At 54.9% G+C, this 25,232-nt stretch overlaps 1 protein-coding gene across 3 annotated transcripts in view; it reads left to right on the plus strand.

Annotated features, from left to right (window-relative positions):
* Positions 1-259: 259 nt before the first annotated feature.
* Positions 260-25,232, plus strand: part of KIAA1614 (KIAA1614 ortholog) — a 42,579-nt gene continuing 17,606 nt past the window's right edge. The window contains exons 1-5 of one of the 3 annotated variants that reach the window (XM_045452571.1): positions 260-776; positions 2,357-3,300; positions 4,014-4,077; positions 14,141-14,284; positions 22,501-24,050. In XM_045452571.1, the coding sequence (XP_045308527.1) occupies positions 724-776; positions 2,357-3,300; positions 4,014-4,077; positions 14,141-14,284; positions 22,501-24,050 (2,755 nt within the window). In that variant the 5' untranslated portion in view covers positions 260-723. The remainder of the gene's footprint in view (positions 777-2,356; positions 3,301-4,013; positions 4,078-14,140; positions 14,285-22,500; positions 24,051-25,232) is intronic. The other 2 variants (XM_045452570.1, XM_045452569.1) reach the window with 2 other exon arrangements.

Raw genomic sequence — 25,232 nt, forward strand, 5'->3', positions numbered from 1 at the left:
GTCCCCAGGACTCTGAGAACCGATCCCTATCCCAGGGGCTGGCAACGCAGGGACCAGGCTCTCCCCCTTACCGGGCAGGATGAGGGAGCCCGCCTCCACTCCGGGTACCCGCGAGCGTCTGGAAAGGGCACCTCGGGGAGGGCGGACCGAGACCTCGGGAAAAGTTGTCTAAACAAAGGGCATTCCTTAGCTTCCCCCGGGACAGCCGAGCCTGCTCCCCAAGCCCCGGGTGTGGAGTTGCACGCTTCCCCGGGGAGCCGGGGAGGAACGCGGGGTCTTCCTGGCCCTCGCCCGCGTGGAGCCGCGTCCCCCGCTGCGCACGCCCCGAAGCCTGGCCCGGCCCCGCGCCAAGCGGTCGGTCCCCCGGCGCCCGGGCCCCGCTCGTCCTCCCGCCCTTGGGACGCCCCGCCGCCGCGGTCGCGAGAAGGAGGCGAGCGGAGGGCGGCGGAGGCCTGGGTGGGGGCCCGGTCCCGCTCCTCCAGCCCCTTCCGCCGCCCCGCCTTTCTGCCCTCCGCGCTCCCTCTCTCCGCTCCCGGCCCGGGGCGCGCCCGGCTCGGCCTCTCTCCGCGCGGGCAGAGCCGGGACCTGGCAGCCCATGCCGCTTCCTTCCAGCCCGGGCCGCGCCCGCTTGGCCCTCGGACCCCGCAGGCAGGCGGCGGCCCGCACCCCACACCGCACGGCGGGGCCGGAGGGCAGAGGGCCGGAGCAGGGCCGCGCCGCGGGATGGAGGGGGTGCCGGAGGCGGCGGCGGCCCAGCCGGCGGGCGGCGGCCCCCAGTGAGTACGCGGGAGCGAGGCGCCGGGCGGGCCGGGGCGGAGGGGTGGGGGAGGGTGGGGGGGGGGATGGTGCGAGCAGGGGCGCGGGGGAGGGCGCGGAGAGTCCTTCCCGCTTCAGCCTGTGGGGGCGAGAGCCGGCGCCTCCCCGGAAGGCTGCCCGCGCCCCGGGGAGCCCCCGTTGGAGGACACGGGTTCTCCGGGGGCGCGGTGCCAGAGGCTCCCCGTCAGAAGTGCTTTTCCCCTGGCTGGGATTGCCTCGAACCCCCTGTTTTCTGAACTGAACTTTACAAGAGAGGATTCGGCGGCCGGGCTGCAGGAGAAAGTTGGTAACTTCTAGATCAACCGGTGGAGGAAATGATCTCGCCCGCCTGACGATACCCCTTGCGCTTCCCCGGCGTAAGGCTGATGTGACATTTGCACAGTGTCCTTTGCTTTATGAAGTGTGTACATTCCTGCAACATGTTTAAGTCGATTGGTCGTAAACGACTATTTCGGGGAATTCTGTGATGAACTTTTTTTGAAGTGAAAAATTAACTCCTAATTTGTAACTTAAGTAAATATGGATTTTTCTACACAAGCCGTTTACTTCAAGTGAGACATATATAAACGTATGGTGTTTCAGAGCATTTTCCCAGAGAGCGGGTGGATATTAACACGTCGTGGCACGTATGTGTGCACTGAACCACTTGGTGAATAAAATCCTGTGCTCATTTTCATTCCCTGTGAAGACTATGACATCAACCATGCCACCAAGGAGTGTTGTGATTCTGGCAAGTCACTTAACCCCTCCAGTCTGGATATTCTCCTGTACAGAATGAGGGGAGTGGGGGGTAAGTGATCACTTGATCACTGAGTGCTTTGAAAAAGCCCTGGCCTTGGAAGGAGAAGCTTTGCGTTGCAAACCCGGCCTCCGCCTGCGTGACCGAATCTCTGTGTGCCTCAGTTTCCCTGTCTGTGAAAATGAGGAAGATAATCCCATCCTGGCAGAGTGTGTGAGGATTATTTGAGAGTGTCTGAAAGCCCTCGCAGGCCTGCCTGGTACACAGCACATGTGGACAGGAGTCGGCGACTAATCGTGGCCACCCTCTGAGCTCAGCCCCATGCTGCAGTCCTGTGGCTTGTACACAGGTGGGCACCTTGAACCAGAGAGTCAGATCCTGTGGGGTATCTTCCTGAAGCCCCTCATCTGCACTGGCTTCCCTTAAAAAGGGAAGAGCGTGTCCGCTATTAGCAGAGGTTGACATCCTCTGAGGTCACTTGTCAGCAAAGCAAGAGGCCAGGGATTGGGAAATCTGGCCCCTGTTTTCACTCCGGTCCACAGTTGGCTGTTGTTTGAAGCTTCATTGTGCTCCATCTGTAAAATGGGGGTAGAAAAACTAGAACGCTCCTCAGACTTGGAAGAAAAAACTCAATAGTAACTTGTTTGTCCCATCCAATGATTTATACTTTTCAAAGCTCTGTCCCCACGTTTTTCTCATCTGGACAGAGCTCAAAACCAAGGCACTCTGGGGACCCAGGAGGGTGTTGGAGCTACTAGCCATATGCTGGGTCTCAGGAGCTTTGTCTGTTTTCTTTTCCAGAGGGACCAAAACAGGGAGCGGAACAGCCAGCTCCATGGAGATGACCTCAGGTGTGGAGAGAAGTGGCCCTGAGCCACGGCTGGATAATGGACACCTCCCAGGACCCTGGTCCTGCTCTCTGGAAGACAGAACACCCAACCTGATGGTCCCCCAGCACCCCGGTGCACTGGGGATACACCGCCAAGGTCCCTCTGTGCTGGAGTCCAAGGTGAGGGCCTTGAAGGAAAAGATGACAGCAGGCAAACAGGGGGTGAGCCCCTGCCTCACTTCTCAGGAGAGGCCATCTAAGAAATCCAAATGCAGGCGAGTCAGGGTGGGTGGAGCTGGGACTCTGTCAGAGGGGTCTTCCTTGCCGGATGCTGAGGTGGTCCTCCCTGCTCAGAACCTGACTGATGCGCAGCTGGACAGTGTTGTCAACAAGAGTGAACCTGCCAGGAAGGAGGTTCCCAGACCACCCAGGCCGCCTTCTCCTGGGCTTGAGTGCTGGAACGGGAAGAGCCCATGGCCTCCAGAAGCAGTGTGGGCATTGCCGGACAATGAGAGGAGCCTGCTGCCAGGGCCTGGCTCTTTGCCAGAGAGCCCTATCCACAGAGTCACTCCGGGCCGGCCTGGGGGCCCTGGTCCTTGTAACAAAATCACCCATGTGCCCCACCTGAGAAAAGGAAGGTCACATGCCCTTCAGGATGGTCTAGTTACAGGTGGAGACCTGGACAGCTTGTCTCTGACCTCCGAGGAAGACTTTGTCCCCAGGCCAGCCCTGCTCGGGGGGCTCTGGCAAGCTGGAGACCTGGGGGCTCTGGGCACTGGGGGCAGTGCCTTGTCCCTGTCTGACCGGGTGGAGAGGAACCGCCTTCTGCTGCAGGAGATGCTCAGTGTTGGGGGGCAAGGCCCCGCCAAGGTGGAAATCTCAGCCTGGACTCCATCCCGGGACAGAGGTATACCAGGTGAGGCTCACTCTGTAGGTCTGGGTGGTGGGGGCAGAAGGAGGGAGTCCAGGAGGGGACAAGGGGGAAGAGGGCACCTGCGGAGGGGTGGGGCGGGAAGGGGAGAAGAGCACAGCTGCCTGTCACCTAATTCATCAAGAAGTCCTTTTATTCTGGCTCTGACATAGATTCTCGACCTGTCTGCTGAAGACCCCATGACCTCCAGACCAACTGGAGGCCACCCTCTGCTTGGTGTGCAGGCTACCGTGATTTCTTCCCTTTCGTTCTCTCTTGTGGTCCTTCTGGAGTGGGATTTTGCACCTCCCTCCGCTGACTTGCCCTCAGCTCCCAGGGGACCTCTTTGCCTCCTGGGGGAAACCCTACCCACAAACAGGTCAGGTGTTCTATTAGGTGGGCCGTACTCGGGCAGTGGGATGTGAAGTGTTCAGGTCCGAGAGCTCCTTCTTTCACGTCCTTCCTCCCACCCCAAAGTCCATTCCTCACCCCACGCCTGACAGGATCCACACGGTCCCCTGGGCCCATGGCAGTGCCCGCCAGCTGTCACCGTGACAGGCCGTGCCTCCACTTCTTAGGCTGAGACACAGAGTAGAGTTGAATTTATCTGGGGAGCAAACTGCTTGTGAAGAAGACTGTCTTCTCCATGTTCATTGAGTGGCCCCTGAGAGCCCAGTTTCTGGCTCTGCCCTGATCTCTGCTTCTGTTCTACCTCCTAGAACGACCACCCGGGGACGTGGACTGGGACTCGGGCATCTCCCTGCAGGACTCAGACCAGAACAGGTAAGAGCCCAGGGTGCGCACCTCCTCTCCTGGCCTCCTTGCTGTGGTCCCCTCGCTTACCCAGCACCGGGAGAGTGGGAGACCTCGAGAAAGCAAGAGGCAGGCAGATCCCACACCAGCAGACCAGTGCACAGTGGGCCGCTGGGGATCCTCCTATGTGAGACCCCATAGAATGTGCCAGTCACCCCCAGCGCCCACTGGTGCCTGGCTGCCGCTTGAGCAAAACTGCTGGGCGCAGGGCACAGTGCCATGAGTATACCAGCAACCTGCTCTGCCTCCCTGGGTCATATCCCCTGTTCTGGGCTCTGTCTCTTTATCTTTAAAGTGGCCCAAATAGTATCTGTCTGGTTGACTTCCCAGGACTGTCGTGAGGCTAAAATGAGAGAAGAGTTTTGAAAATCCTTAGGGAGGGTACACAAATGCAGAGCTTTCACCCCACGGTCCCTTTCCCATCCGGGGTGGGTGCCGGCTCCTGTAAAGGATTTCACCTCCTCCAGTCTCTCCTGTGACATCCCACAGACTTTGCTCCAGCCCCTCCACCAGTGTCTCGGGGACCTGGCACACCAGGGTGGTTGGAGCAGTGGGGCCACTTTCTGACATGGGTAGTGTCCTGACCCTGCAGGACGTGCGCTCAGTTGGGGTGAGCGGCTCTCTCCGGCACCCACTCAGAGGTTGGCCTCGGCCTCAGTCTTTGCCGAGCTCTTGGCTCCAGAACGCCAGGTGCCGGAGAGGCTCCATTTCTCCGGCTGTGCAGTGTCGTCACTTGTTGAGGGTCTCATGGTTTCTGTGGAGGTCAGAGGTCGGAATTGTTACTTCTTCATCACCAGGCCATTCCATACATAAATTCCACTTCATCTGACCTGCCCTCCAGAAAATGTGGAGGGGTCCCCCTTGGCCCTGCCTTTACAAATTGAGGACTCCCCAGATTCAGGCGACCCAGCTCCTGCTTGGCTACTGGCCTTTGCAGTGGCCTTGGCCAAGGGCCTGGTGGACAGGGGGCTGTCTGGCTCCTTCGTCCCTCACTATCTATGACTTGGAATCATAGTTGACTCCGCTCTGCTAGGGTTCTCTTCTTCCGCCTCCACGGCCACTGTCTTCTGCCTCTCCTCAGGTCTCCCCGTAACCCGGCCACAGCATGGAGGGTTGTGACTGCAGAAAGGACTGTGGTCCTCAGCGACACCCTGTCCTCCTCCCTCTCCCTCCTACTTCCTCGGAGAGCCCGCAGAGAAGGCAGCTGAGGCAGGCAAAGGTGGTGCGTCCTCTTCCTGTGGCTGCTTCTGCCCCCCACCCCTCACACCCTTTCTTCCCGGGCTGGGAGAGAGGCCCAGCTGCAAGGTGCTGCCACTGGGGGCTTTGTCCGGACCTCTCTCTTGAAGGGAGAAGCCAAAGCTCCCAACTTGCATGTTGGATAATAAGTGACGAAAATACCTGTTTTAAAGGAGGAGAACCTCAACCATAGCAAAGGAAGGTATTCTCCCCCCAGCACCGTGAGGAGATGTCATTTGTGTATAATCCTCAGGATGGCGATTTCTAGACTGTGGTTTAAACTGCCAGGACACCTGCAGCATTTTAGGGTTCAGGTCGAGTGTATGTGTGCAGGTGCAGGATACATGGATGTGTGCATATATGTGTACTGTGTGATATGTAGGTATCTGCTGGGCAGGTATGGGTGTGTGGAGAGAAGTTGTGTGAGTGAGCTTTCAGACTGTGCCCAGCATATATCTGGGCGTAGAGTTGGCATGGGGAAAACTCCATCCTCTGGTTTGTTTGGAAGGTCAGAGTGCCCCACTGACCTCTATTGGCAATCTACAGTCAGGCCCCTGCTGAGTAGACCCCCAAGCTGAAGGGCCAGGGAACATGTCTAGTTCAAGGATGAGAGAAAGGTCGGCCATGTGTTGAGGCCCCCTCGGACAGGGCTCCTCATTTGGTTCTATTACTGAGTCTCCTGGCAGATATGAAGGTGGTCCCTAAGACACGGCAGGCTCCATCTGTCCCCTGACGGGGGTGGATTTACTGATGCCATTTCTGTATAGCTAACCTCCCCAAGAGACTTCCGAAGTAAGGCATGCTACTCTCCACTCTGCAGTCCAGGAGCACCACATGGGACCAGTGTCCTGGGGATTTCGCGTCTGTACTGAGAGGCTTAGGACCCTGGGCAGTGGGGTGTTCTGAAGCTATGGCTGGGCATCAAGATGGCCATCCTTGGGGCGCCTGGGTGGCGCAGTCGGTTAAGCGTCCGACTTCAGCCAGGTCACGATCTCGTGGTCCGTGAGTTCGAGCCCCGTGTCAGGCTCTGGGCTGATGGCTCAGAGCCTGGAGCCTGTTTCCGATTCTGTGTCTCCCTCTCTCTCTGCCCCTCCCCTGTTCATGCTCTGTCTCTCTCTGTCCCAAAAATAAATAAACGTTGAAAAAAAAAATTAAAAAAAAAAAGATGGCCATCCTTAAGGGGTCAGGACGTGCTCGGGCAGTGAGTCCTCTCCTCTGAGGGTTGGAGGCATAAATGGTCCTGCTTCACACTCAGGTTAGCATCAGTGCCGTTCAGTATTGCATCAAGTAACCATTTGATGGAATTAACCCAAAGTGTATTTAATTATAAAATACACATTAATCCAATGTGTATTTGATTATAATTGTCTACAATTGTTACTGCTTTGCAAGGTGATAAGACCAGAAGCTCACGAAATGCTGGTTACTGCAGAGCCTAAGACAGTCGTCACTGTCTGATGGTCAGGGGTGGGGATGTGTGGCCAGCCTGTTGAGGGGGGTGGTCACGGGGAGAGTCGGCCTTGGAGGTGAGGTACCTGTGATGCCGTGGGAACATCAGAAGTGCGCTGGGACCCTGCATGCTGAGGGCCAAATGCTGACCTCCATCCCCTGACCCCAGTGTTGCCCCCAGTGTTGCCTCTTGAGGGGCAAGAGAAGGTCCTGTCCTAGAGAGCTGGAACATCCCAGTGGCCAGTCCTTCCCTCCAGAGGACCATGCGAGGGAGGAGGACAACGTGTTGTTGAGGACCACAGCTCTTGTTGTGTGCCAGGGCCTGGGCTAAGTGCTCACCACATTCTCACTTTATCCTCATAACTAGCTGTATGGATTGTTCCTGCTTCGCTCACAAAGAGGCCCCTCTGGGGAGAGATTAAATGACTTGCCCAGGGTCATACAGCTATGAAGTATGGGAATGCAGGGCTGCTTGGTGCCGAAACCTGCGCTCTAACCCTCTTCCCACACTGCCACAGCTGTCCTGTCTGCGCCCCACAGGCCACTCCTTGAGTGGGGGTCTTCTGCCTCCCCCAGCGCTGGCCAGGTGTTCTCAGGGATAGGCAAAGAAGGGGAGGTGATGGGCTCCACAGGCCAATCTTGTTTCTTCCAAGCCACTGTTGAGATGATTTGGGAAGTGGGAATTTGGGGAGAGGAGGGGGGCGGTAAGCACTTCAGAGAGGGCAAACGGGGGCCAGTGCTGTCAGCCACCTGTTCACGGGCCAACTGGGAACTGGGCTTGTCAGAGACAGGAGTGGGGAGGACAGTGAAGCGTGTGCTCTGCCCAGGCCTGGCCCTGCCCTCTTCCATTCTTCGCAGCCCGCGAGCATCCCATCCCCACAACGTAAAATAGCCACGACCAGCTCAGCCTTTTCCCTATCTTGAGGCTCGGAGAGAGCAGATCAGGATTACAGATTGCCTCAGGATCTCAAGTGAAGCATGGGATCCCAGCGTGTGCAAAACCTGTGTGAAGCCAGAGGTGCCAGGGTGCCAGGGCGCCCTCTTGAGGCTGCTCCGGCTCAAATCAGGACCTTCTGTGTGCGCGATCAGTGCCCCAGGTCCTCAAGGGTGTCTGCAGGGCTTTAATTACCACTCTGCTGGGAGGGGGAAATGGAGAGGAGAGAGTCCCTGGGGCTGTGTTTTATTTGTGCTCTGATGATGAAGGAAACTCAGAGGATTCCCTAGGCTGTTGATTCCAACTCCCCCCCCTCCCCAACCCCATCCCTGTGGTAGAATCGTGCCCACTTCAGAAGCTGAGGCTCAGGGGAAGCCCAGTCTCCAGTTCCCACGCCTCTTCATGAAAAGAGAGGGCAGAGTGCCAGCCTGCAGCAGCTCACACTCTGGTGGGTCCCAGTGTTCAGGCCCCTGTTGGGATTGCTAGAGGTCAAAACTCCCCGCCCAAAGCAGTTTGTGAGACTCCAGTTTAAAGTGAGGCAGGCAGGGAGCCCCCGAGAATTTCAGAGGCCGTGCCTGTGGCTCTAGTGGTCAGACCCACAGCTGCGAGAATATTGCCAGCTTTTTAGAAGTTAATGTATTCACTAACACTTTTGGAGAGTCTCCTGTGAACCGACCCCTGTGTATAATTTCAGAGGGAATTGCCCGTTGTTGTGCTCACTGCCTTCTCTGCCTGCCTCAGCGTTGGCCGTAGATGTTGCTGGTGGGTCTCCTCCTGGAGCTCCTTGGGGGCAAAAACCGTGCCGGTCTTATCTCCGGGACCCGGTACCCTTATCTCCGGGACCCGGTACCGGCCAAGTAGCTGCACAGAACAGGTTTCTTGGCAGAAGCACATATGCATGAGTGTAGGTGGGCTTGATAGGATCTGGATGGAAACAGGAGAGGACACTCCCAGTGGGTAGGACCTACAGGAATGCTTGGGAGAAGGGTGAGGTGGAATGCGTGGGTACTATCGGGATACAGGGTGGGGAAGCTGGCTCTCCATAAGTGGAGAGCTTTGGAATTTAGATTTTAAGTAGGGCAGTAAAAAACGAGAGACATTAACCATCTTCCTCCTGCCACACCCACTCCCTCTGTGGTTAAGACCACAGCGTCTTCTGACAGTGCAGGACCGTTGCTGTCCCCTGTGGCCTAGTGCCCATGCTACAGAGCTGGTGAGAGAGTTGGAGATCACTCTGGCTTACCAGTCCAGTTCTGGATCTTCTGGGCCCCTAGGATTAGGAGGTACGTGAAGAGTCCTGGGGGTGAGCATGCGAGAAGAGCCACTCTTGCACATCCCCAGGATGCTCAGGGCTATAGGTGTACCTGAGGACACCGCAGAACAAGGGGTTAATGAAAGCTGGCAGAGCCAACCTGTCCTGCATATCCCCAGCCACCCGCCATCCTGCCTACCCAGATATACAGACATGGGGGCACCTGGGTGGCTCAGTTGGTTAAGTGCCTGACTTTGGCTCAAGTCATGATCTCGTGGTTTGTGGGTTCGAGCCCTATGTTGGGCTCTGTGCTGACAGCTCAGAGCTTGAAGCCTGCTTTGGATTCTGTGTCTCCCTCTGCTCCTCCCCCATTCATACTTTGTCTGTCTGTCTCTTTCAATATTAAATAAGGATTAAAAAAATTAAAAAATAAAAGATATACAGACACGAAGGAAAACTGGAGGAAAGCCCCCTTAGCAATCTCAAGCCTACCAAGAATAAAACTAAAAAGAAAAATTAAACCACCCACCAGTGTTTTCAAATGCTTACTGTGCTCCTGCTCACCTAGTGCTCTTAAGTCCTGGGTGGAGAAGGAAGGACACTAACACTGAAACCCTAATGCACAGCGGGTGCCACCTGGAGCTTTCTGCCACGCCATTACCTCACTCACATACACGCCACACATTCTCATTATGGTCCCAATCTTTGTGAAAACAGAGGCTGTAGAAAATTACTTTACCCTAGACCATCTGTGGGGGGTGGTCTGAAATTCAACAAGAGGAAACCCTCCTTCCTGGCCTCCAGAGTTGAGCCGGCCACTCTTCCCACTATGTGGGGGTGTTTCGGACACCTGCCTCCACGCAGTGAGGCCAGGCGGTGCTGACCAGAAGGGCAGCCCCATAGGGAGTTTGTTAGCCTTCTTCAAGAAGCCTTCAAGAAGAGTGGCAAAGCCAGCCACTCTACTATCCCCGGATAAGAAGTTGGCATCTTAAGAAAGCTCTGGGAGCCTCCACCCAGATCCTTTCAAAGGTGTTAAGCGAGGCAGGAGTATCCTACAGCAGCCATTCTGAAGGAGCCCGCTCCTCTTCCCTGTTGAGAAGAGAATAAGCACCTGTTTATTATCTGTCAGCAGCTTCCCTCTGCTACCAGTCTCCTCTGGCTCCCATTCTATGGAAGGTGCCTCTTCTGTGAAGCCCTGTCAGAGGCTGTCTGGAGCAAAACCACCAAGGCTTCTCTAGCCTCAAGATGGCTTCCCTTCCAAACATACCTTCCCCTTGCAGACCATGACAAGGTGAGCTCTTCGGCAGGGATTCCAGTTCATGTTTAGGGATTCCATCCTTTGTGCATAAGGGGGCGAGAGTAACTTAAAATAATACTACTAATAATCACAGCAGTGGTAATAGTGATTGCTGGCCTTGGTTGACTCTTACCCAGTGCCCGACTCTGTGATTAGCTCTTTTAAGGAGCTCAAGCTCACTTATCAGCTGAGCCCTTAGTTAGCAGATGAGGAAACTGAGGCTTAACCCCAAAGTAACCTGCCAGGGTGACATGGCTCGTGAGGGGACAGCCCAGAATGAGAACCTGGTTAGGCTGCCCCAGAACCATGCTTTAACCAGCACTGTGGCTGCAGCCTGTCAGTGTCCTTCAGCCATGGGAAGAAGGTGGCTGTGATCGTGCACCCAGGGTACCATCCTGCCCTCATGGCACATGCAGCCAGGAATCAGTTTCAGGCGCATCTTTTCTCTTCCCCTCCCTTGGGAAACTACACGGTATAACAGCAGGAGAGCTCGATCCTTGGTCATCTAGAGGCTTTATGATATACAGAGGTGGAAAAAATGGTGGGGGAAAAGACTTATATGTGTTCTGTACGCTATACATTTCCCCTCTACCCCACTGCATCCTGGAATCTGGGAAATATCAGATCTCTTTAGAGTCCAAATTATTTCCCTAATTCATGTTCTTGAGATGAAAGCGTTAGACCCGGACTTGCTGGAGCTTATTATTTTAATCCAGGATTATGATGGCTGCAGAAAGAGGCCAGTCTGTCCTGTTGACCACCCCTTCCTCCTTGGCTAGGAGAGGAATGGCGTCTGTCCTGACTTGAGACCTCGACCTGTCTGGCCCTGAGGGGAGCTGAGGTTGGAGCTAAGCCTGTATCTCTCCACCAGGAAACTGGCTTAGATGAACAAGCCAGATGGGGGGGGGGGGGGTGCGGTGCATGCTGCCCGAGTCCTTGAAATCAGCTTGGGACACTGGTGGTTGGAGGGGCAGAGGGAAGGGCCAGAATCCTTATGTGGAACAACGGTCGTCTCCCCAAATTAGTTTCTGGTAGGTGTTGCTGCTCCTTGGTGGCCAAACATCTGTGGTGTGGATCCCCCCGGGGAGAGGACCTCAAAATCCCTCCCCCAGCCTTGTGGTGCACCGGACTACCTGGGCAGACCCAGACTCACAGGTAGCAGGTGTGAGTCTACTCCCATATCCAACTCCCGCTCTTTACAGATGGGGAGACTAAAGCCCAGGAGAGAAAAGCACTCAGCCACTTTATCCCCATGCCCTGCCTGCTGAACGAATGAGTCTCAGACATGCAGGTTTTCCAGAGGGTAGCAAAAGCTGTTATTCTGAGATGGAGTTGCTTTAATCTAGCCCTGCACTGTCTGCCCCAGCCCTTCCAGGAAATTTTCACAGTTGTGGGAGCTGAGATTGTGGGGTATAGTCCATGATGGGAAGGGGTTGGCTCGAGGGCTGTGTGCCCTTGGCAGAGGCCAGGGCCAGATTAGACTGGAAAGCCTCCCTCAGGTGGAAGAGTCTGAACCTGTGTGCCTGGCAGGGCTGGCGCCCCTTGGGCGGACCAGCAGGATGCAGTGATGGATGGGGGCGGGGGGGGCGGGGGAGGTGGGCAGTCTGGCTGGGAAAGGCTCCGCATCCCACAACACCGCGGCTGCCTGCCCCCGCCTCCTGGGAGAAGACTGCTCTCCCCTCCACAGGGCTGGTCAGGGCCAGGAGTTCCTACCCTGCTGACCTTGACTGCCATCTGTGAAGGTGGCTGCCACTCCCCTCCCTGCTCAGCTTGTTACTGCATGGATGCCTTCAGGAGCCTTGCTTTTCTAATCAGTGGAGAAAGTAGCTTTGTCTGCCAGGAACCAAAGCAGGGCAGCTGATGGAAAAAAAAAAAAAAAGAAAGAAAGAAAGAATTAACAGCTCCAAGTAGAGGGAGTAAAAAAGAAACAGCAAAGCTGGAAAATGGCTTAAAAACCTGGGGGCAAGGCCAATCCTGGCAGCATCTGGCCAGCTGCCTGGGGGCCCTCCTGCCTGCCCACCAGGTCTTGTGACAAATGCCCTCAGACAGCCGGGGAAGCACAGCTGTCACCGGAAGGCTCCAAGTGTGCGGGCAGACAGCCAGAGGCCCGCGGCTGCAGGGGCGTCTCTCGGGCTGGTAACCTCATTATCTCTGCTGTTGGAGCAGGAGCCCCAGGGAGCACAGCTGCTCGCAGCCGTGTGTCGGAGGAGCTGCCTGCTTGGGAAGCTGTGCACAGCAAGGCCTCTCCTGCCAAAGGAGGCTCCACAGGGCTGCAGGCCTGGAGATTCGCTTTCACGTCACTCCAGTAAACCCTCCTGGTTCCAGAACTGTGCCTGGGCCCTGCCAGGGTTCATGGGCACAGATGGTGCCTTTATTCTGGCAGCTCTTTCCCCCCCTTGGGCCCCAAAGAAAGGTTAGGTGCAAATAATGATCAAGAAAGAAAAGAAGGGAAGGCAAAGGGAAAGAAAAGAGAAACAGAAAGAGAAAGAAAGGACCTTAGACTGCCCAGAGCTTGTCCGAGGATATCCCAAGGACGCCTCGGAATTATGCCATTTTCCACTCACATCTGTCCTCCATTATCCAGGAAACTACTTGGTACCTTCCCCCTGTCAGGCCCCTTTCTCCGGGTGACATACGGGGTGGGTAAGACAAGGGATTTGGGGCGCTACAGTCTGAAATCTAGGTATGCCTGGCTAGGCCTCTACCTGCCTTTTGTGGACCCTCCCTGGTAAGGACAGCCCCTGCATATATGACAGTGAGGACAGGGGAGGCCAAAGTCACATGAAAGAGCATGTCTGACTCCAGCTGCAAACATTCTCAAGCCTGCCCTGGGATCCAAGGAGGAGAGGAAGGAGGAGACAGAGGGTGTGGGAAGGATACTGGAAGCAGTGGGGCTGGCTATCGTCTGCTTTGCTCTCAATTGATGTTCGACCTTGAGCAACATGCCAAATGTTCCTCTCTGCTGCGGAACACCCTCATCTGTCAAGTGCAGAGCGCACCTGCCCTGGGCCAGCCTGGCTGGGGAGAGGGAGCTCTGTGAAGAGAAATGGCTTGTCAGCGGGAGGTTGTGGGGCTGCTGTTATTGCTGTAACCTGGCACTGGCTGTATGTCACTGTCTGCGAGACAGCTTTGAAAAAGGGCCACCGTCATTTTCCGCAGCTCTGGACTGGCTGGGGAGGCCGCACATCTGGTAGGTGGGGAGGGCTGGGAGAGGACCCTTATTATTATGAAAATCGAGCCATTTGCTGACTTGGTGTGGGTCCAGCTTAATTTCTCTCAGCCCTGAGCCGATGCCTAACGGGTTTGGATTGGGACTGAGGCAAGCAAGCACCAGGATTTATAGAAATGTCATTCCCCCAAAAGGAGCAGAATGTGACAGGCTGAGGCCTGACTTCTTGAGTCTGCGGTGGGGGCTTGCATGGGTACGTGTGGGTGCAGAGAGAAGCAGAAGGAGAGAAGGAGGTGATGTGTGTAAAGACCATCTGGCTGGGCACAGGCCCAGTCCAACACGCCGGGCCCTTCCCCCGTCCTCCCAGATAACTCCGGCTGCCTGCGCAGGGAAAGAACAATAGAATAATCTGGAGATTCCCCTACCCTTCTTAGATCCTCCTGGGATTTCTGTCTCCACTTCCTGAGCAGATAATCTGTCCAAGGTGGGTTAGCTCCCCGGCCCTGTCCAGAGACACTCAGGGCCATTGCCCAGACCCCAGGCCGGTGCCCTCTGTGTGGGAACTGGACAAGGAAGGCTGCACATGCAGGGCTTTTTCTGGCACCGCCATGCTCAGTGCTGTTAAAGCTCTTCTAATCCGTGTTATTTTCTTCTAATCCCTCCCCCGCCTGCTCTGGCCTGTGTGCCACCCTGTAGGACCTTTGGTCCCAAGCCGGAGTCCGTGCTGAGCCCCAGGCATGAGGAAGCCAAGCATCTGCTGCAGCGTGCCCGCATGAAGGCCAGGACCCGGCCCCTCCGTGCCAGCCATGATATCGTGCCCGCCGTTGCCCAGGGCAGCCGGTGAGTGGGGCCCTGGCCTAGGAGGGCTGTGGCAGGGAGAAGAGGTAGGATCCAGCCAACGTACTGCTGCTCACTGCTCCCTCTGTGTGTGTGTTTCCCATGTTAGGCGCTTGAGTTAATTCATTTAGTCGGTCAACACACCTTGACTGAGGGCCTACAGTGTCAAACATGGAGGATTCGAAGGTGAATGACACATAATCTGAGCTCCCTGGGGGACAGATGTCACAGTCTCCAGGGAGAGAGACTGGCAAACAGGTCAATACAGTTGTGGTGTAGGAGAGGATAGACATGAATGCGGGGCAGGAAACCCGTACCTCCACCTGGGAAGGACAGCAGAGGCTCTAGAGGACGTGGCTTCTAAGTTGGAGCTTGGAGGAGATGTATACCTTCCCTGGGCGGATGATGGAGGCCGGGGTGAGCATCCCAGGGCAGACACCATGAGCAGAAACACCGTGCTCACGGGACGGGAGGGAGTGGCTTGAAGGCCAGAAAGCTCAGTGCAGGCTGGTCATGGAGGCCTCCAGGCTTGCTGAAAGATTTGGATGTCTTCAGTAACAGCTAGAAGCCACTACAGGATTTTAAGCAGGTAGATAGCATCATCACATTTGCATCTCAGTATAGCTGTCCTGGCTGCAGGGATGTGTTGGATCTGGGGGCCTGGGCGGTAAGGAGGCTTCATGGTGGTCCTGGTGAGATGTGATAGGGAGGGCGGGGTGTGGAGATAAGGAATTGCCAAGAGCCAGAAGGATGCAGGTTTACTGAGGCAGCAGCAAAGTGGTTAAGATTCTGGAACCAGACCCCTGGGTTTGAATTTGGGCTCTGCCACTTGCTGGCTGTGTGCCTTTGGGGAAGTCTCTGTGCCTCAGTTTTGTCATCTGCAAAATGGGAATTGTAATGGTGCCAGTCTTACAGGGTTGTTGTGAGGATTATATTGAGTCAGTACGTGTAAGGTGTTCAGAACTGTGTCTGGGGCATAGCGAGTACTATGTGAGTGTTACCTCTTACCAGTAATCATTTAGTTAACCGGGTGTAGGAAATGTGAGAAGGGAAGGCATCCAAGGGGAAGCCCAGGGTTCTGACTGGGTGTCTGGAGGTTTGGTGGGGCCTTAGCCAAGGAATGAAGTTCAGGGTCACGCTTTAGAGGAGGTTGCCCTCCAAATGGAGGAAATGTTCATCAGGCATTTGGATACAAGATCTGCAGAGGAGGAAAAGAGGTCAGAATGGCAGAGTTGGGCATTACCCTGCTTTCCTGATGCTAGAGCCATGGGTGAGGGCAAGTTCACTGGGGGTGAAGAGGCAGGCAGAGAACAAGTTGAAGGACATTCAGACCAGCCCTTCACATATGTGGCTGTTCCTGGAGTGACATCCCATCCCCATCCCCGCCTGCCATTCCATGTGCCATGCCCCTCCTGGAACCCCCTGCACGTGGAATGCACACCCCAAGGCCGGTACACCTGGTGGACCTGACACGAGGCTGCCAGCCCATGCCAAATTGTGCCTGCCCCAAGCAGGGCACCTGTGCTTTTTCACGATGATGGGCATGCTGGGTGTGCTGGTTTCCATCACTGTGTGATACTGGAGGGACAGAGGATTCTCAGTGGAACTGGGCCATATGCTCTTTGATGGGAGACACTGAGCCTGTGCATTGAAGGCCGTGGACTGTCATGGCACCATTGAGATGACTCCAGCATAAGCAGAGGGCTGAGGCCTGCCTCTGAGTTCAGTGTCATTATGACCCCCCTATGAGAGGGGCTCAGGCGATCCTAAATCTGGGCAAGCTGTGCCAAAAAGACTACCCTTTTCTTTCCACATTTTTGCCTTGTCTCACTCTGGTTGGAGGAGACTAGTTAGGAATGGGCATGGCTTCTCTGAAGCATCCTAACTATTCTTCTCTTCATATATATGGAGCTCAGAGCCTTACACTTTCACAGAGCCCTCTGTTCCACCTTCTGTAGGTTACTTAGGTTGGGCTGGGTAGTCTCAAAATTGGCAGGACTATTTGCAAAACAGACGTGACTGTGTAAATGTGCTCTTGGACACTTCCTCTTCCCCAGATTAGGCGAGCAGCTCATCACAACCCCAGTCGCCAACCTTAAAGTATGTTCCTTTTTGTCAGGCTGTCCCCTGGCCATAGAAATGCTATAGAAATGCAAGGTGACCCACTTTAGCAGCTGCCGTGTCCAGAAAAGAATTACTTTGACTTGGCAGCCCTGGTGAATCCTCAGAGGGTGCAGCTGAAAAATCAACGCCAGATGGCTTGCTGCAGATGCTTCTAAAGGTTATGCTTGTCAAATCACCCTGGAGAGCCATGCTGAGTTAACATGGTGATGCCACACAGGCCCCAGGCCCGAGTCAGATGCAGGAGCACCCCCGCACCCTCCCCGCCCCTCAGCCCAGGGGCATCACTCCTTCCAAAGAGCAGCTTGGTAAAAGACGGATGGAAGAGTGGGGGCGGGCAGAGCAGTCTCCAGAAGGCCTTCTTTATCCTCGGCCAGGCTGGAGGTGGCCGGGGCAAGCATGGACAGACAGGCTTTTCCAGGAGGTGAAGACGTATCAGTAGCTTCATTTTCTGGAAGCAAATCAGCGTAGGAATTGAGCAGCTCCCGGAAACACAGTCTCTTGCTATTTTGGGGACAGGCACACCTAGATTGGAATTCCTAACACCAGGAGGGCACAACACGTCAGCAAGATGCAGGACCTGGGAAGGTGACCCACGAGAGCTGTCATCCTGTGTCAGCAGCAGCCGTGTTAAGACAGTAGAGCTTGTGTAGGTTGCATTGATTGTGTGGGTGGCACAGCGTTGCTGTAGGAAGTGGGCCTCCAGAAAGGGGCCTTCCCACAGAGGCCATATCCACTCCAGGTACTGGGCCAGACGGTCCTCTCCGAGAGGGGTGATGGTTGAGGCAGCTTGAGGAGCTTCGCAGGTATGGTTTGCTACAGAAGGGTCTTTGCTGTGCAGTTGTCTCCAGAGCCCTCAGCGTACCTGTGTGGCGTGTTCCCAGCACTGCTGGCAGAGGCCTCTGGTTTCAGCAGTGGAGTTGAAAGTACCTTCTGTGATCAGACTCCCCTTCATTTCTCCTTTTAGAACAAAAAATGTTATTTCTACCTTTGGCATGAATTCCAGCATGACTCAATTCACCATCTTGTATGGAAAAGTTAAGGTCACTGATGCGGCTGATGGCACCTGGACTCCCTTATTAGGTTAGAAATGTACTGCCTTTGGGGCGCCTGGGTGGCGCAGTCAGTTAAGCGTCCGACTTCAGCCAGGTCACGATCTCGCAGTCCGTGAGTTTGAGCCCCGCGTCGGGCTCTGGGCTGATGGCTCAGAGCCTGGAGCCTGTTTCCGATTCTGTGTCTCCCTCTCTCTCTGCCCCTCCCCCGTTCATGCTCTGTCTCTCTCTGTCCCCCCCAAAAAATAAATAAATGTTGAAAAAAAAATTAAAAAAAAAAAAGAAATGTACTGCCTTTAAAGCTGGGCTTTCTTCTTCCTCCCCCAAAGTGTAGCCCACACCCTGTCAGCATAGCAGGGCAGTGCCATCTGGGGCCTACAGAGGGGTTGCCGTGTGCCGGCCAGTGTACCGAGTCTCCTGGGGAGCCTCTCCCTGCATTGGGTGGGCCTGGCCACCAGGGTATCCTGCCTGTGTGTGTGTGTGTGTGTGTGTGTGTGTGTGCGTGCACGCGCGCGTGTATATACGTGCCTGCAGATATCGAGGGGGGGGGATTCTGCTTAGTCGGGTGCCTCTTGTTTCTGGGGGAGGAGAGGTGATGCTGTTTCTCTGGCAGAGCCTCCTGTTCCTGGGCAAGAATGCCCTGGGGAGCTGACCCAGGAACCCCACATGCACATGACCAGAGTGATTGTCCCACGGTGCCTTCCTCAGATCCTGAGAGGCTGAAGACATACAGGTGCAGGTGGGATCCTCAGGGGCAAGAGTTTGGGGCTCCAGTGCCTCATAGTCAGCAACAGAAAACTGTCACCAGCACAGGGATCAGGGGGACCACCCTAGCCATATTGAGACAAGCAGGGAGACCCTGAACCATCCTCACCAGGGGTGATCTAGTGAAGAACTTCACATCTCTGCTGTGAACCCCTTCTGAATGCAGACCCACATTATGACTTTTGGGGGGTCCTAGGCACTCTTGCCTTCTCTTCCTTCCTCCATAAAAAAAAAAGTTAAAAATTCTAGTTTCTGACCATGCTGGTTTAAAAGGTATTATATGTTTTCTTGGACTTAAGAGTTTGTTTTCTTCTGACTTGAAGACAAATGACTTTCATGGGTCCCTGGAAGTGTCCCGGCCCATAGACACTGTGGCTGCTGTGCCTAATGGATAAATTGGCCCAGGCTGAATGTGAGTTCCAGAAAACAGGATGATGGACAACTCTGCAGTATTCCTCAAAGCAGCCCTTTTAAGCACAGGCTCTGCTCCAGTCTCAAAGCAGGAAGATCAGTTGCTTAGCAGTAGTTCTTTAAAAAAGGAAATTCCTCCTGGAGCAGTGCTCATTGAGAGAAAACACTGGAGTCAGGAGTATCGGCAGATGTGCAGGCCCCCATCACCCACGGCCTCCTAGGGCAGGGTAAACATTTAGTGAACGCGTAGCCGCAGCCTCCAGGGAGGGTTCCAGGGAGTGGCACTTTAAGCTGCATGATTTAGGAAGTGCTCACTCCTCCTTAGTGTGCACTGGGGGTGGGGACACAGTGCTATGGCATGGTGGAACCTTGGCTCTAGCTTTATCCTGCCAGCTCAGCATTCACAGTTAGGTGACCACCAGCCCTGCCCCTCTGCAATCAGAGGCCTGGGGTCCAAGGTTTGAGCCTCTTGTCTGTCTGACATGGCACAGGTGAGGGAGTGCCTTAAGCTCCCAGCCATAGCTGGCTCCCATGGAGCTTTGCAGAGAATCAGTCTTGGACAATTTAACTCTAACCTTTCAGTCCACCCATTGATTCCAAAGTGTATACATTTTTTATATATCGTATTCCACTCCCTCGGCAATCCAGACCATTCTAATCCGTCTGGATTGTGAGGCTAGTCAGTGGCTTTGTCAAGGCACAGAGGGAGGGGATGGTCAGCAATGGCCAGTGACACCCCCAGGGCGCAGGTCATGTTCACCTGAGCCAGACAGGCAATGCCATTGATCCATACACAAAGTACAGCTGAGAAGGGACACACTGGTCCAGTAAATGCTGTGAATAGGTTTAGATGTCAGCCGGTTCAATGGCTACTCTTCCCATTGGCTAGCATGTTTTAATAGTAATTGTTAAGCATGTATGTTTTCTTCCTGCTGTTATCTGAACTGCTTTTCTTTTAATTGCGTACCATATTTGTCCTTCTGTTGGGTAGCTATAAACTTGGTGAGGGAGGAACTCATATTAAGACAGCCTTTTTGAAAGCACTGACACCCTTCTTCCAGAATCACTGAAGCATCTCGTTAGGGGAAGGATTAGTAAATCCACTAATTGTCGACATACATTTCGTTATAATCAGTTGTTGGGAGTCTAGGCAAGCTTGAGCAAACAGTGCTATGTACATGCAGTGTGCTATTGGAGGAGAGTTCACTTCTCTGGGGAGAGGAGGAGGAAGGCAAGGATAGGAAAGGCTTCGTAGACACTTTGAGGACTAAAAACAGCAACATAACACATGAAATATGCCAGCATAGGTAGTTGTGTATACACAACGGGTATACTTCTGGGTACTTGGAAAGAAATAGCAAGTCCCTAAAATCCAGGCTCCTCCCCAAATAAAACTTGACCACCAGCATGGTCAGTGTCTAGTTCTATTTTGCGGCTCCTTCTAAAGGAGAAAAAATATCCACAGCTTGCCTTTTCAGCTGCTCAGGTGCCGGTCAGCCTAGAAACTGGTCTTGTGTGGCCTCTCCTTTATAGGAATGAGGAGGGACCATGTGGTCATGGCAGTGCCTTCCAGCACTAACATCTTGTGAGTCTGTCCTAACAAATGAGTGGTACAGGTGTTCATGGGAAGGAGATAATATCATGGTGTATTAGGTTTCTTCAGAGAAAACCATCAGAGAAAGAGCCAACAGACTGTGTGTGTGTGTGTGTGTGTGTGTGTGTGTATTTCTCCATATATATATGGGGAGAGAGAGAGAGAGATTTATTTTAAGGAATTGACTCATGTGATCATGGAGGCATGGTAAGTCCAAAATCTGCAGGGTAGGCTGGCAGGCTTCAGACTCAGGGAAGATAGCAACTCAAATCTAAAGGCAGTCTACTGGCAGAATTCTTTCTTGCTCAGGGAAGATCAGTGTTTGTGCTGTTAAGGGCTTCAACTGATTGGATGAGGTCAACCACCTCGTGGAGGGTAATCAGCTTTATTCAAAATCCACCAATTTAAGTGTTAATCTTATTCAAAAAGGTCTTCACAAAAACATCCAGAATAATGTCTGACGAAGTCCCCGGGCATTGTGGTACCAATGAAGTTGACACATAAAATTAACCAGCACACGTGGTGTCTATACAACAGGTAACATTTAACGAATAGGATTCAAATGCAGGCAGGTCAAGAAAAAAAGTCTGCAGGATCTGATGCAAGAGTGCTGCACGAGGTGCACGAGGCAGGAGTCTGGTGACCATACACGTGGCCGTGCGGCAGGACAGAGCTGGGGAGGAAAACAGTGAGGAATGTGGAGGGCCTCTGTTTTTACCATAAAGATCTTGAACTTGATCCTGTGCCCCCTTGGGGGATGGTGTGATGAAGCTGTGCTTCGGGAAGACTGACAGGAGGCAGTGGGGGCTGGATATGAGGCAGGGGTCCAGTGCGAGTGATAAACGATAAATGAGAGAAAAGGTGTGAGTCCCAAACACTTAGCAGTAGATTGGTGCGACATCACTGTAGGGAAACGGAAGGGAAAGAAGAGCCCTACTTAGGTGGCCTTTGATAGGAAATGCGGGGAGACTCAGGTTACCTGGCTCCAGGGGGCCCCCAGGGTGAGATTTAGGCAGGTGTTTTCCAGAGTGGACAGGACTTGATGGCCAGCACAGTATTTCCCAGAGCAAAGGTTGGTGACAGAATGCAAAGGTTCTTCCTAGCACAGTACTTGTCCTCATAGCTTTTCTCCAGCATGGAAGGGGCTGGGGGGGGGGGGGGTACAGAAGGTGGGCACTGAAACAGACAAGACAGAGAGTCCAAGGAGAAACATGGGTGCCATTGTCTAAATTCTGTCTAACCAAGATGATTAGGAACCCAGAGTGGACACTTTTGGGAGCAAGAATGCTTAGAAAGCCTGACATCAGGTCCCACATAGTCTGTGTAGAGACTTATAATTCACTCTTCCCATTAAATCTTTTTTTTTTTTTTTTTTAATTTTTTTTTTCAACGTTTATTTATTTTTGGGACAGAGAGAGACAGAGCATGAACGGGGGAGGGGCAGAGAGAGAGGGAGACACAGAATCGGAAACAGGCTCCAGGCTCTGAGCCATCAGCCCAGAGCCTGACGCGGGGCTCGAACTCCCGGACCGCGAGATCGTGACCTGGCTGAAGTCGGACGCTTAACCGACTGCACCACCCAGGCGCCCCTTCCCATTAAATCTTAAAAAAAAAATTTTTTTTAATGTTTATTTTTGAGACAGAGAGAGACAGAGCATGAACAGGGGAGGGTCAGAGAGAGGGCGACACAGAATCCAAAGCAGGCTCCAGGCTCTGAGCTGTCAGCACAGAGCCCTATGGAGGGCTCGAACTCACAGACCGTGAGATCATGACCTGAGCCGAAGTCGGTCCCTTAACGGACTGAGACACCCAGACGCCCATTCCCATTAAATCTTTATAGCCAAGTACAACATTGGGAGAATTCATTACTACCAGATGCCCATGAACGCCAGGCTCACTTCCTCTTGAGTGGAGTGTGTGTATGCAGGCACGTGCACACACACACACACACACACACACACACACACACACACCATGAGGATTTTGCTATCATCCTTCCGTATATCCCGTGTTCAATGTAATGTTTTATTTTGGCTCAGGCTGAGCCAGGCAACAGAAGGAAAGCCAAAAGTAAAGAAGCTCCTGTTGATTTTGTTTAGCGCCATGTCTCAGCTTCAAGATGGGCTTGGAAGCTACTCTGGTTTACTGCCTGACTCCCCAGAAACGTGGTGTGGGGTAACTGGAGTCATTACCACGGAGCACCTTGGAAGCTCTGTACCCCGTCGTGCCGTCCTCCCCATCTTCTGTCACCTGTCTGCTCCTGTTTCCCCCCGCAGAGACGGCCGGAGAAGCCCAGCCCTGGACCCGAGGATGACCTTCGCCTGCAGAGACAACCTCCAGAACGGGAACACGAGTGACTCCTCCAGCGGGGAGTCCACCAGCGGGCAGTGGCCGAAGCGGGGCACCTCCCCGTCCCGCGTCCGCTTTGAGGACGAGTCCGCCCGCGATGCCGAGTCCCGCTACCTGGAGCGGGTGCAGCAGCGCCAGGACCAGGCGCGGAGCTGCGCGTTGCAGGCGCTGGCGGGCCAGGGCCCCCTGCGCTCCAAGCCCGACCTCGCTCACTACGTCAACAGGGGCTGCGCGCGCAGGGCCGCCGGCGAAGGGGCGCTCTGCAGGCTGGTGGGCCTACTGGACCGGAAGGCCGTCCCGGACGGCGAGAGGAAGTGCCGAGCCTGCGGCAGCCGCATCGACGACCGACGGCCCACCCAGGCGAAGGCGAGCCCGGACCCGAGGTCCCTCCAGGAACGCGACCGTGGGGCGCAGGGGGTGCTGGCGGAGCCCCTTAGCTCTTGGGCCCCGAGTCCCCCCTCCAGGCTCGTCCCTGCCAAGCAGGGGCTCCACACGGAATGGATCCGGGAAACGCACATCGGAGACTCGGTGCGGCCCGAGGAGGTGGACTCTGCCCTGGACAGCACGGACACCTCCGACAGCTGCAGGACCGACAGCGAGGAGGCTGGGACCTCGCAGCCAAGCAGGGCCCGCGGCCCGGCCCGAGGCAGCGGCCCGCGTCTGCGGGGCGCCAGGCCTCGGGGAGGCCCCAGGTGGTTCCGGAAGGCTGAATCTCAGCTGCCCAGCAGCCCTCAGACCCCTCACTACTCGCCTGGGGTTGATCACGTGGAGGTTGCAGATGAGGTGAAAGAAGGCAGAGGACACCCTGAGGGGACTCTGTTTGCCAGAGAAGATGCTTTCCCTAAGCCTCCTGTCCTGGAATCTAAAAGGGCTTCCCTGGGATCCCAGTGGCAGCCTGAAACCGGGCTGGGAAATCACTGGGTTCCCCCGGTGGATTCCAGGGCTCTGTGCAGGACAGCCTGTGCCCCGGCATCTTCCATGAAGCTGGGGTCCTCAGCGCCAGCCAGACAAGCCCGGGATATAGAAAATCATGAGTCTCTGGAGACTGTCTCTGCTTCCTCCCTGCAACAGAGCCATGCAGAGCCCTCTGCCCTGCACCAGGCCCAGCAGCTAACCTCTTTCTTCTCCCCTGGAGGCTGGGTGCCAACCCCTCCACCTTCAAGGAAAACCACCTCACCTGTGTCTCACAGGAAGGCAGCCCTGCCTGGGTCCAGCAGGCTGGGTGAGCAGGGAGAGCCTGTGGACACCCCTCTGCCTCCTTCAAGAAGTGCAGTTCCCAGGACCTGTGAGCTCTCACCCACGCAGACCCAGCCCTACAGCCCCCAAGTCAGTCACCCACTGCTGGCCCTGTCCACCAACAGCTGCAACAAGAGCATGCCTCTGGGGCTGCAGGGGCCCTGGGGAGGAGCCATGGGTGAGCGCAAGGTGGACAGGGGCTCCTGCAGCCAGGAGCTGCCTCTGGAGAAACGCAGCGATGGTAAGCAGAGACCCCAGGCCAAGCACTCTGAGTCATCCTTTACCTTTCATCTTAATAGATGACATAGCTGTGCACACTCCCAGCAGCTCTTCAGAGCAGCAGCAGGTGTTCCGGAAGCTATGGGGTCTGTGGACTGGCTGCAAGACTCAACATCAGCCTGGAGGCAGATTAGCCAACTCTTGGTGGGGGGAGGCAGAAGGCAGGGAGCAGGAAGAGGCAACAGCTCCAGATTTATTATTTGCCTAGAGCAGTAAATGCCTAATAATCACATGGTTGAGGCCCTTTCCTTCAATATCTTCATTTCATTCATTCATTCATTCATTCATTCAACACTGAGCACCTATTACATGCCAGGCACCATACCAGGCACTGTAGGGAATGCATAAGTGAATTAATTCAGCAGGAGTCCTGCCCTTGAGACTTTCTGTGGCCGGACAGACGTGCTGTCTGGAGGATACAGTGACCAGTGGGCAGAGCCCTTCCAGACCCCAACTAGCCCCCCTGGGCAGGCTCGTGGTTTCAGCAGGCAGGGCTGCAGAAGTGTGTCGGGCATCAGTAGCCTTAGGCTCTGATCCCTGATGCTGTGATGTGAGGTGAGCGACTTGGCCATTCACTCGTAGGCAGAGATAGCAGGTCTGCGCCACATAGCCTCTCCTTAATGTGTCCATGACTTGATGTGTCCCCGGGGCTGGGACGGCTTGGGAGGGAGCCAGGGCTTGGAAACACAGTGGAGGAGGAGAGGGCGGAGAGCTGACAGATTGTGCTGACCTTACTGAGGATGTGGATGCCAAGCACCGCCACCCCCAGGTGTGTTGGCCCCCCCTCGCTGCGCAAGGGGACATAGACGTTTTCCCTCACCCTCCCTTGCTCACGTGAACCTGAAGAAAGCAGGCACTACCTTGAGCTGCCTTCTGCCCTGTTCTAAGGTGTAGTCTCCTTCCATGGGGTGGGCTCTGGGCCAGCTGCTGACCACCTCTAACCACTCCTGAGGAGCTTCTATTCCACCAGCTGCTGGCCTTTCTGGGCAGCCTGGCCATTACCTCCTCAGACTCCTCTTGTCATTAGCCAGGAGGTCCTGGGCACGCCACATAAGCCCTCTGTGCTCCAGGCTTCTCTGTGACCCGGGGTAATAATAGAACCATAGTCTCTGCAGAGGGTTTCATTCATTGCCTGGCACATCAG

The sequence above is a fragment of the Leopardus geoffroyi genome, chromosome C3 (assembly GCF_018350155.1).
Source record: "Leopardus geoffroyi isolate Oge1 chromosome C3, O.geoffroyi_Oge1_pat1.0, whole genome shotgun sequence".
NCBI classification, from domain to species: Eukaryota; Metazoa; Chordata; class Mammalia; order Carnivora; family Felidae; genus Leopardus; species Leopardus geoffroyi.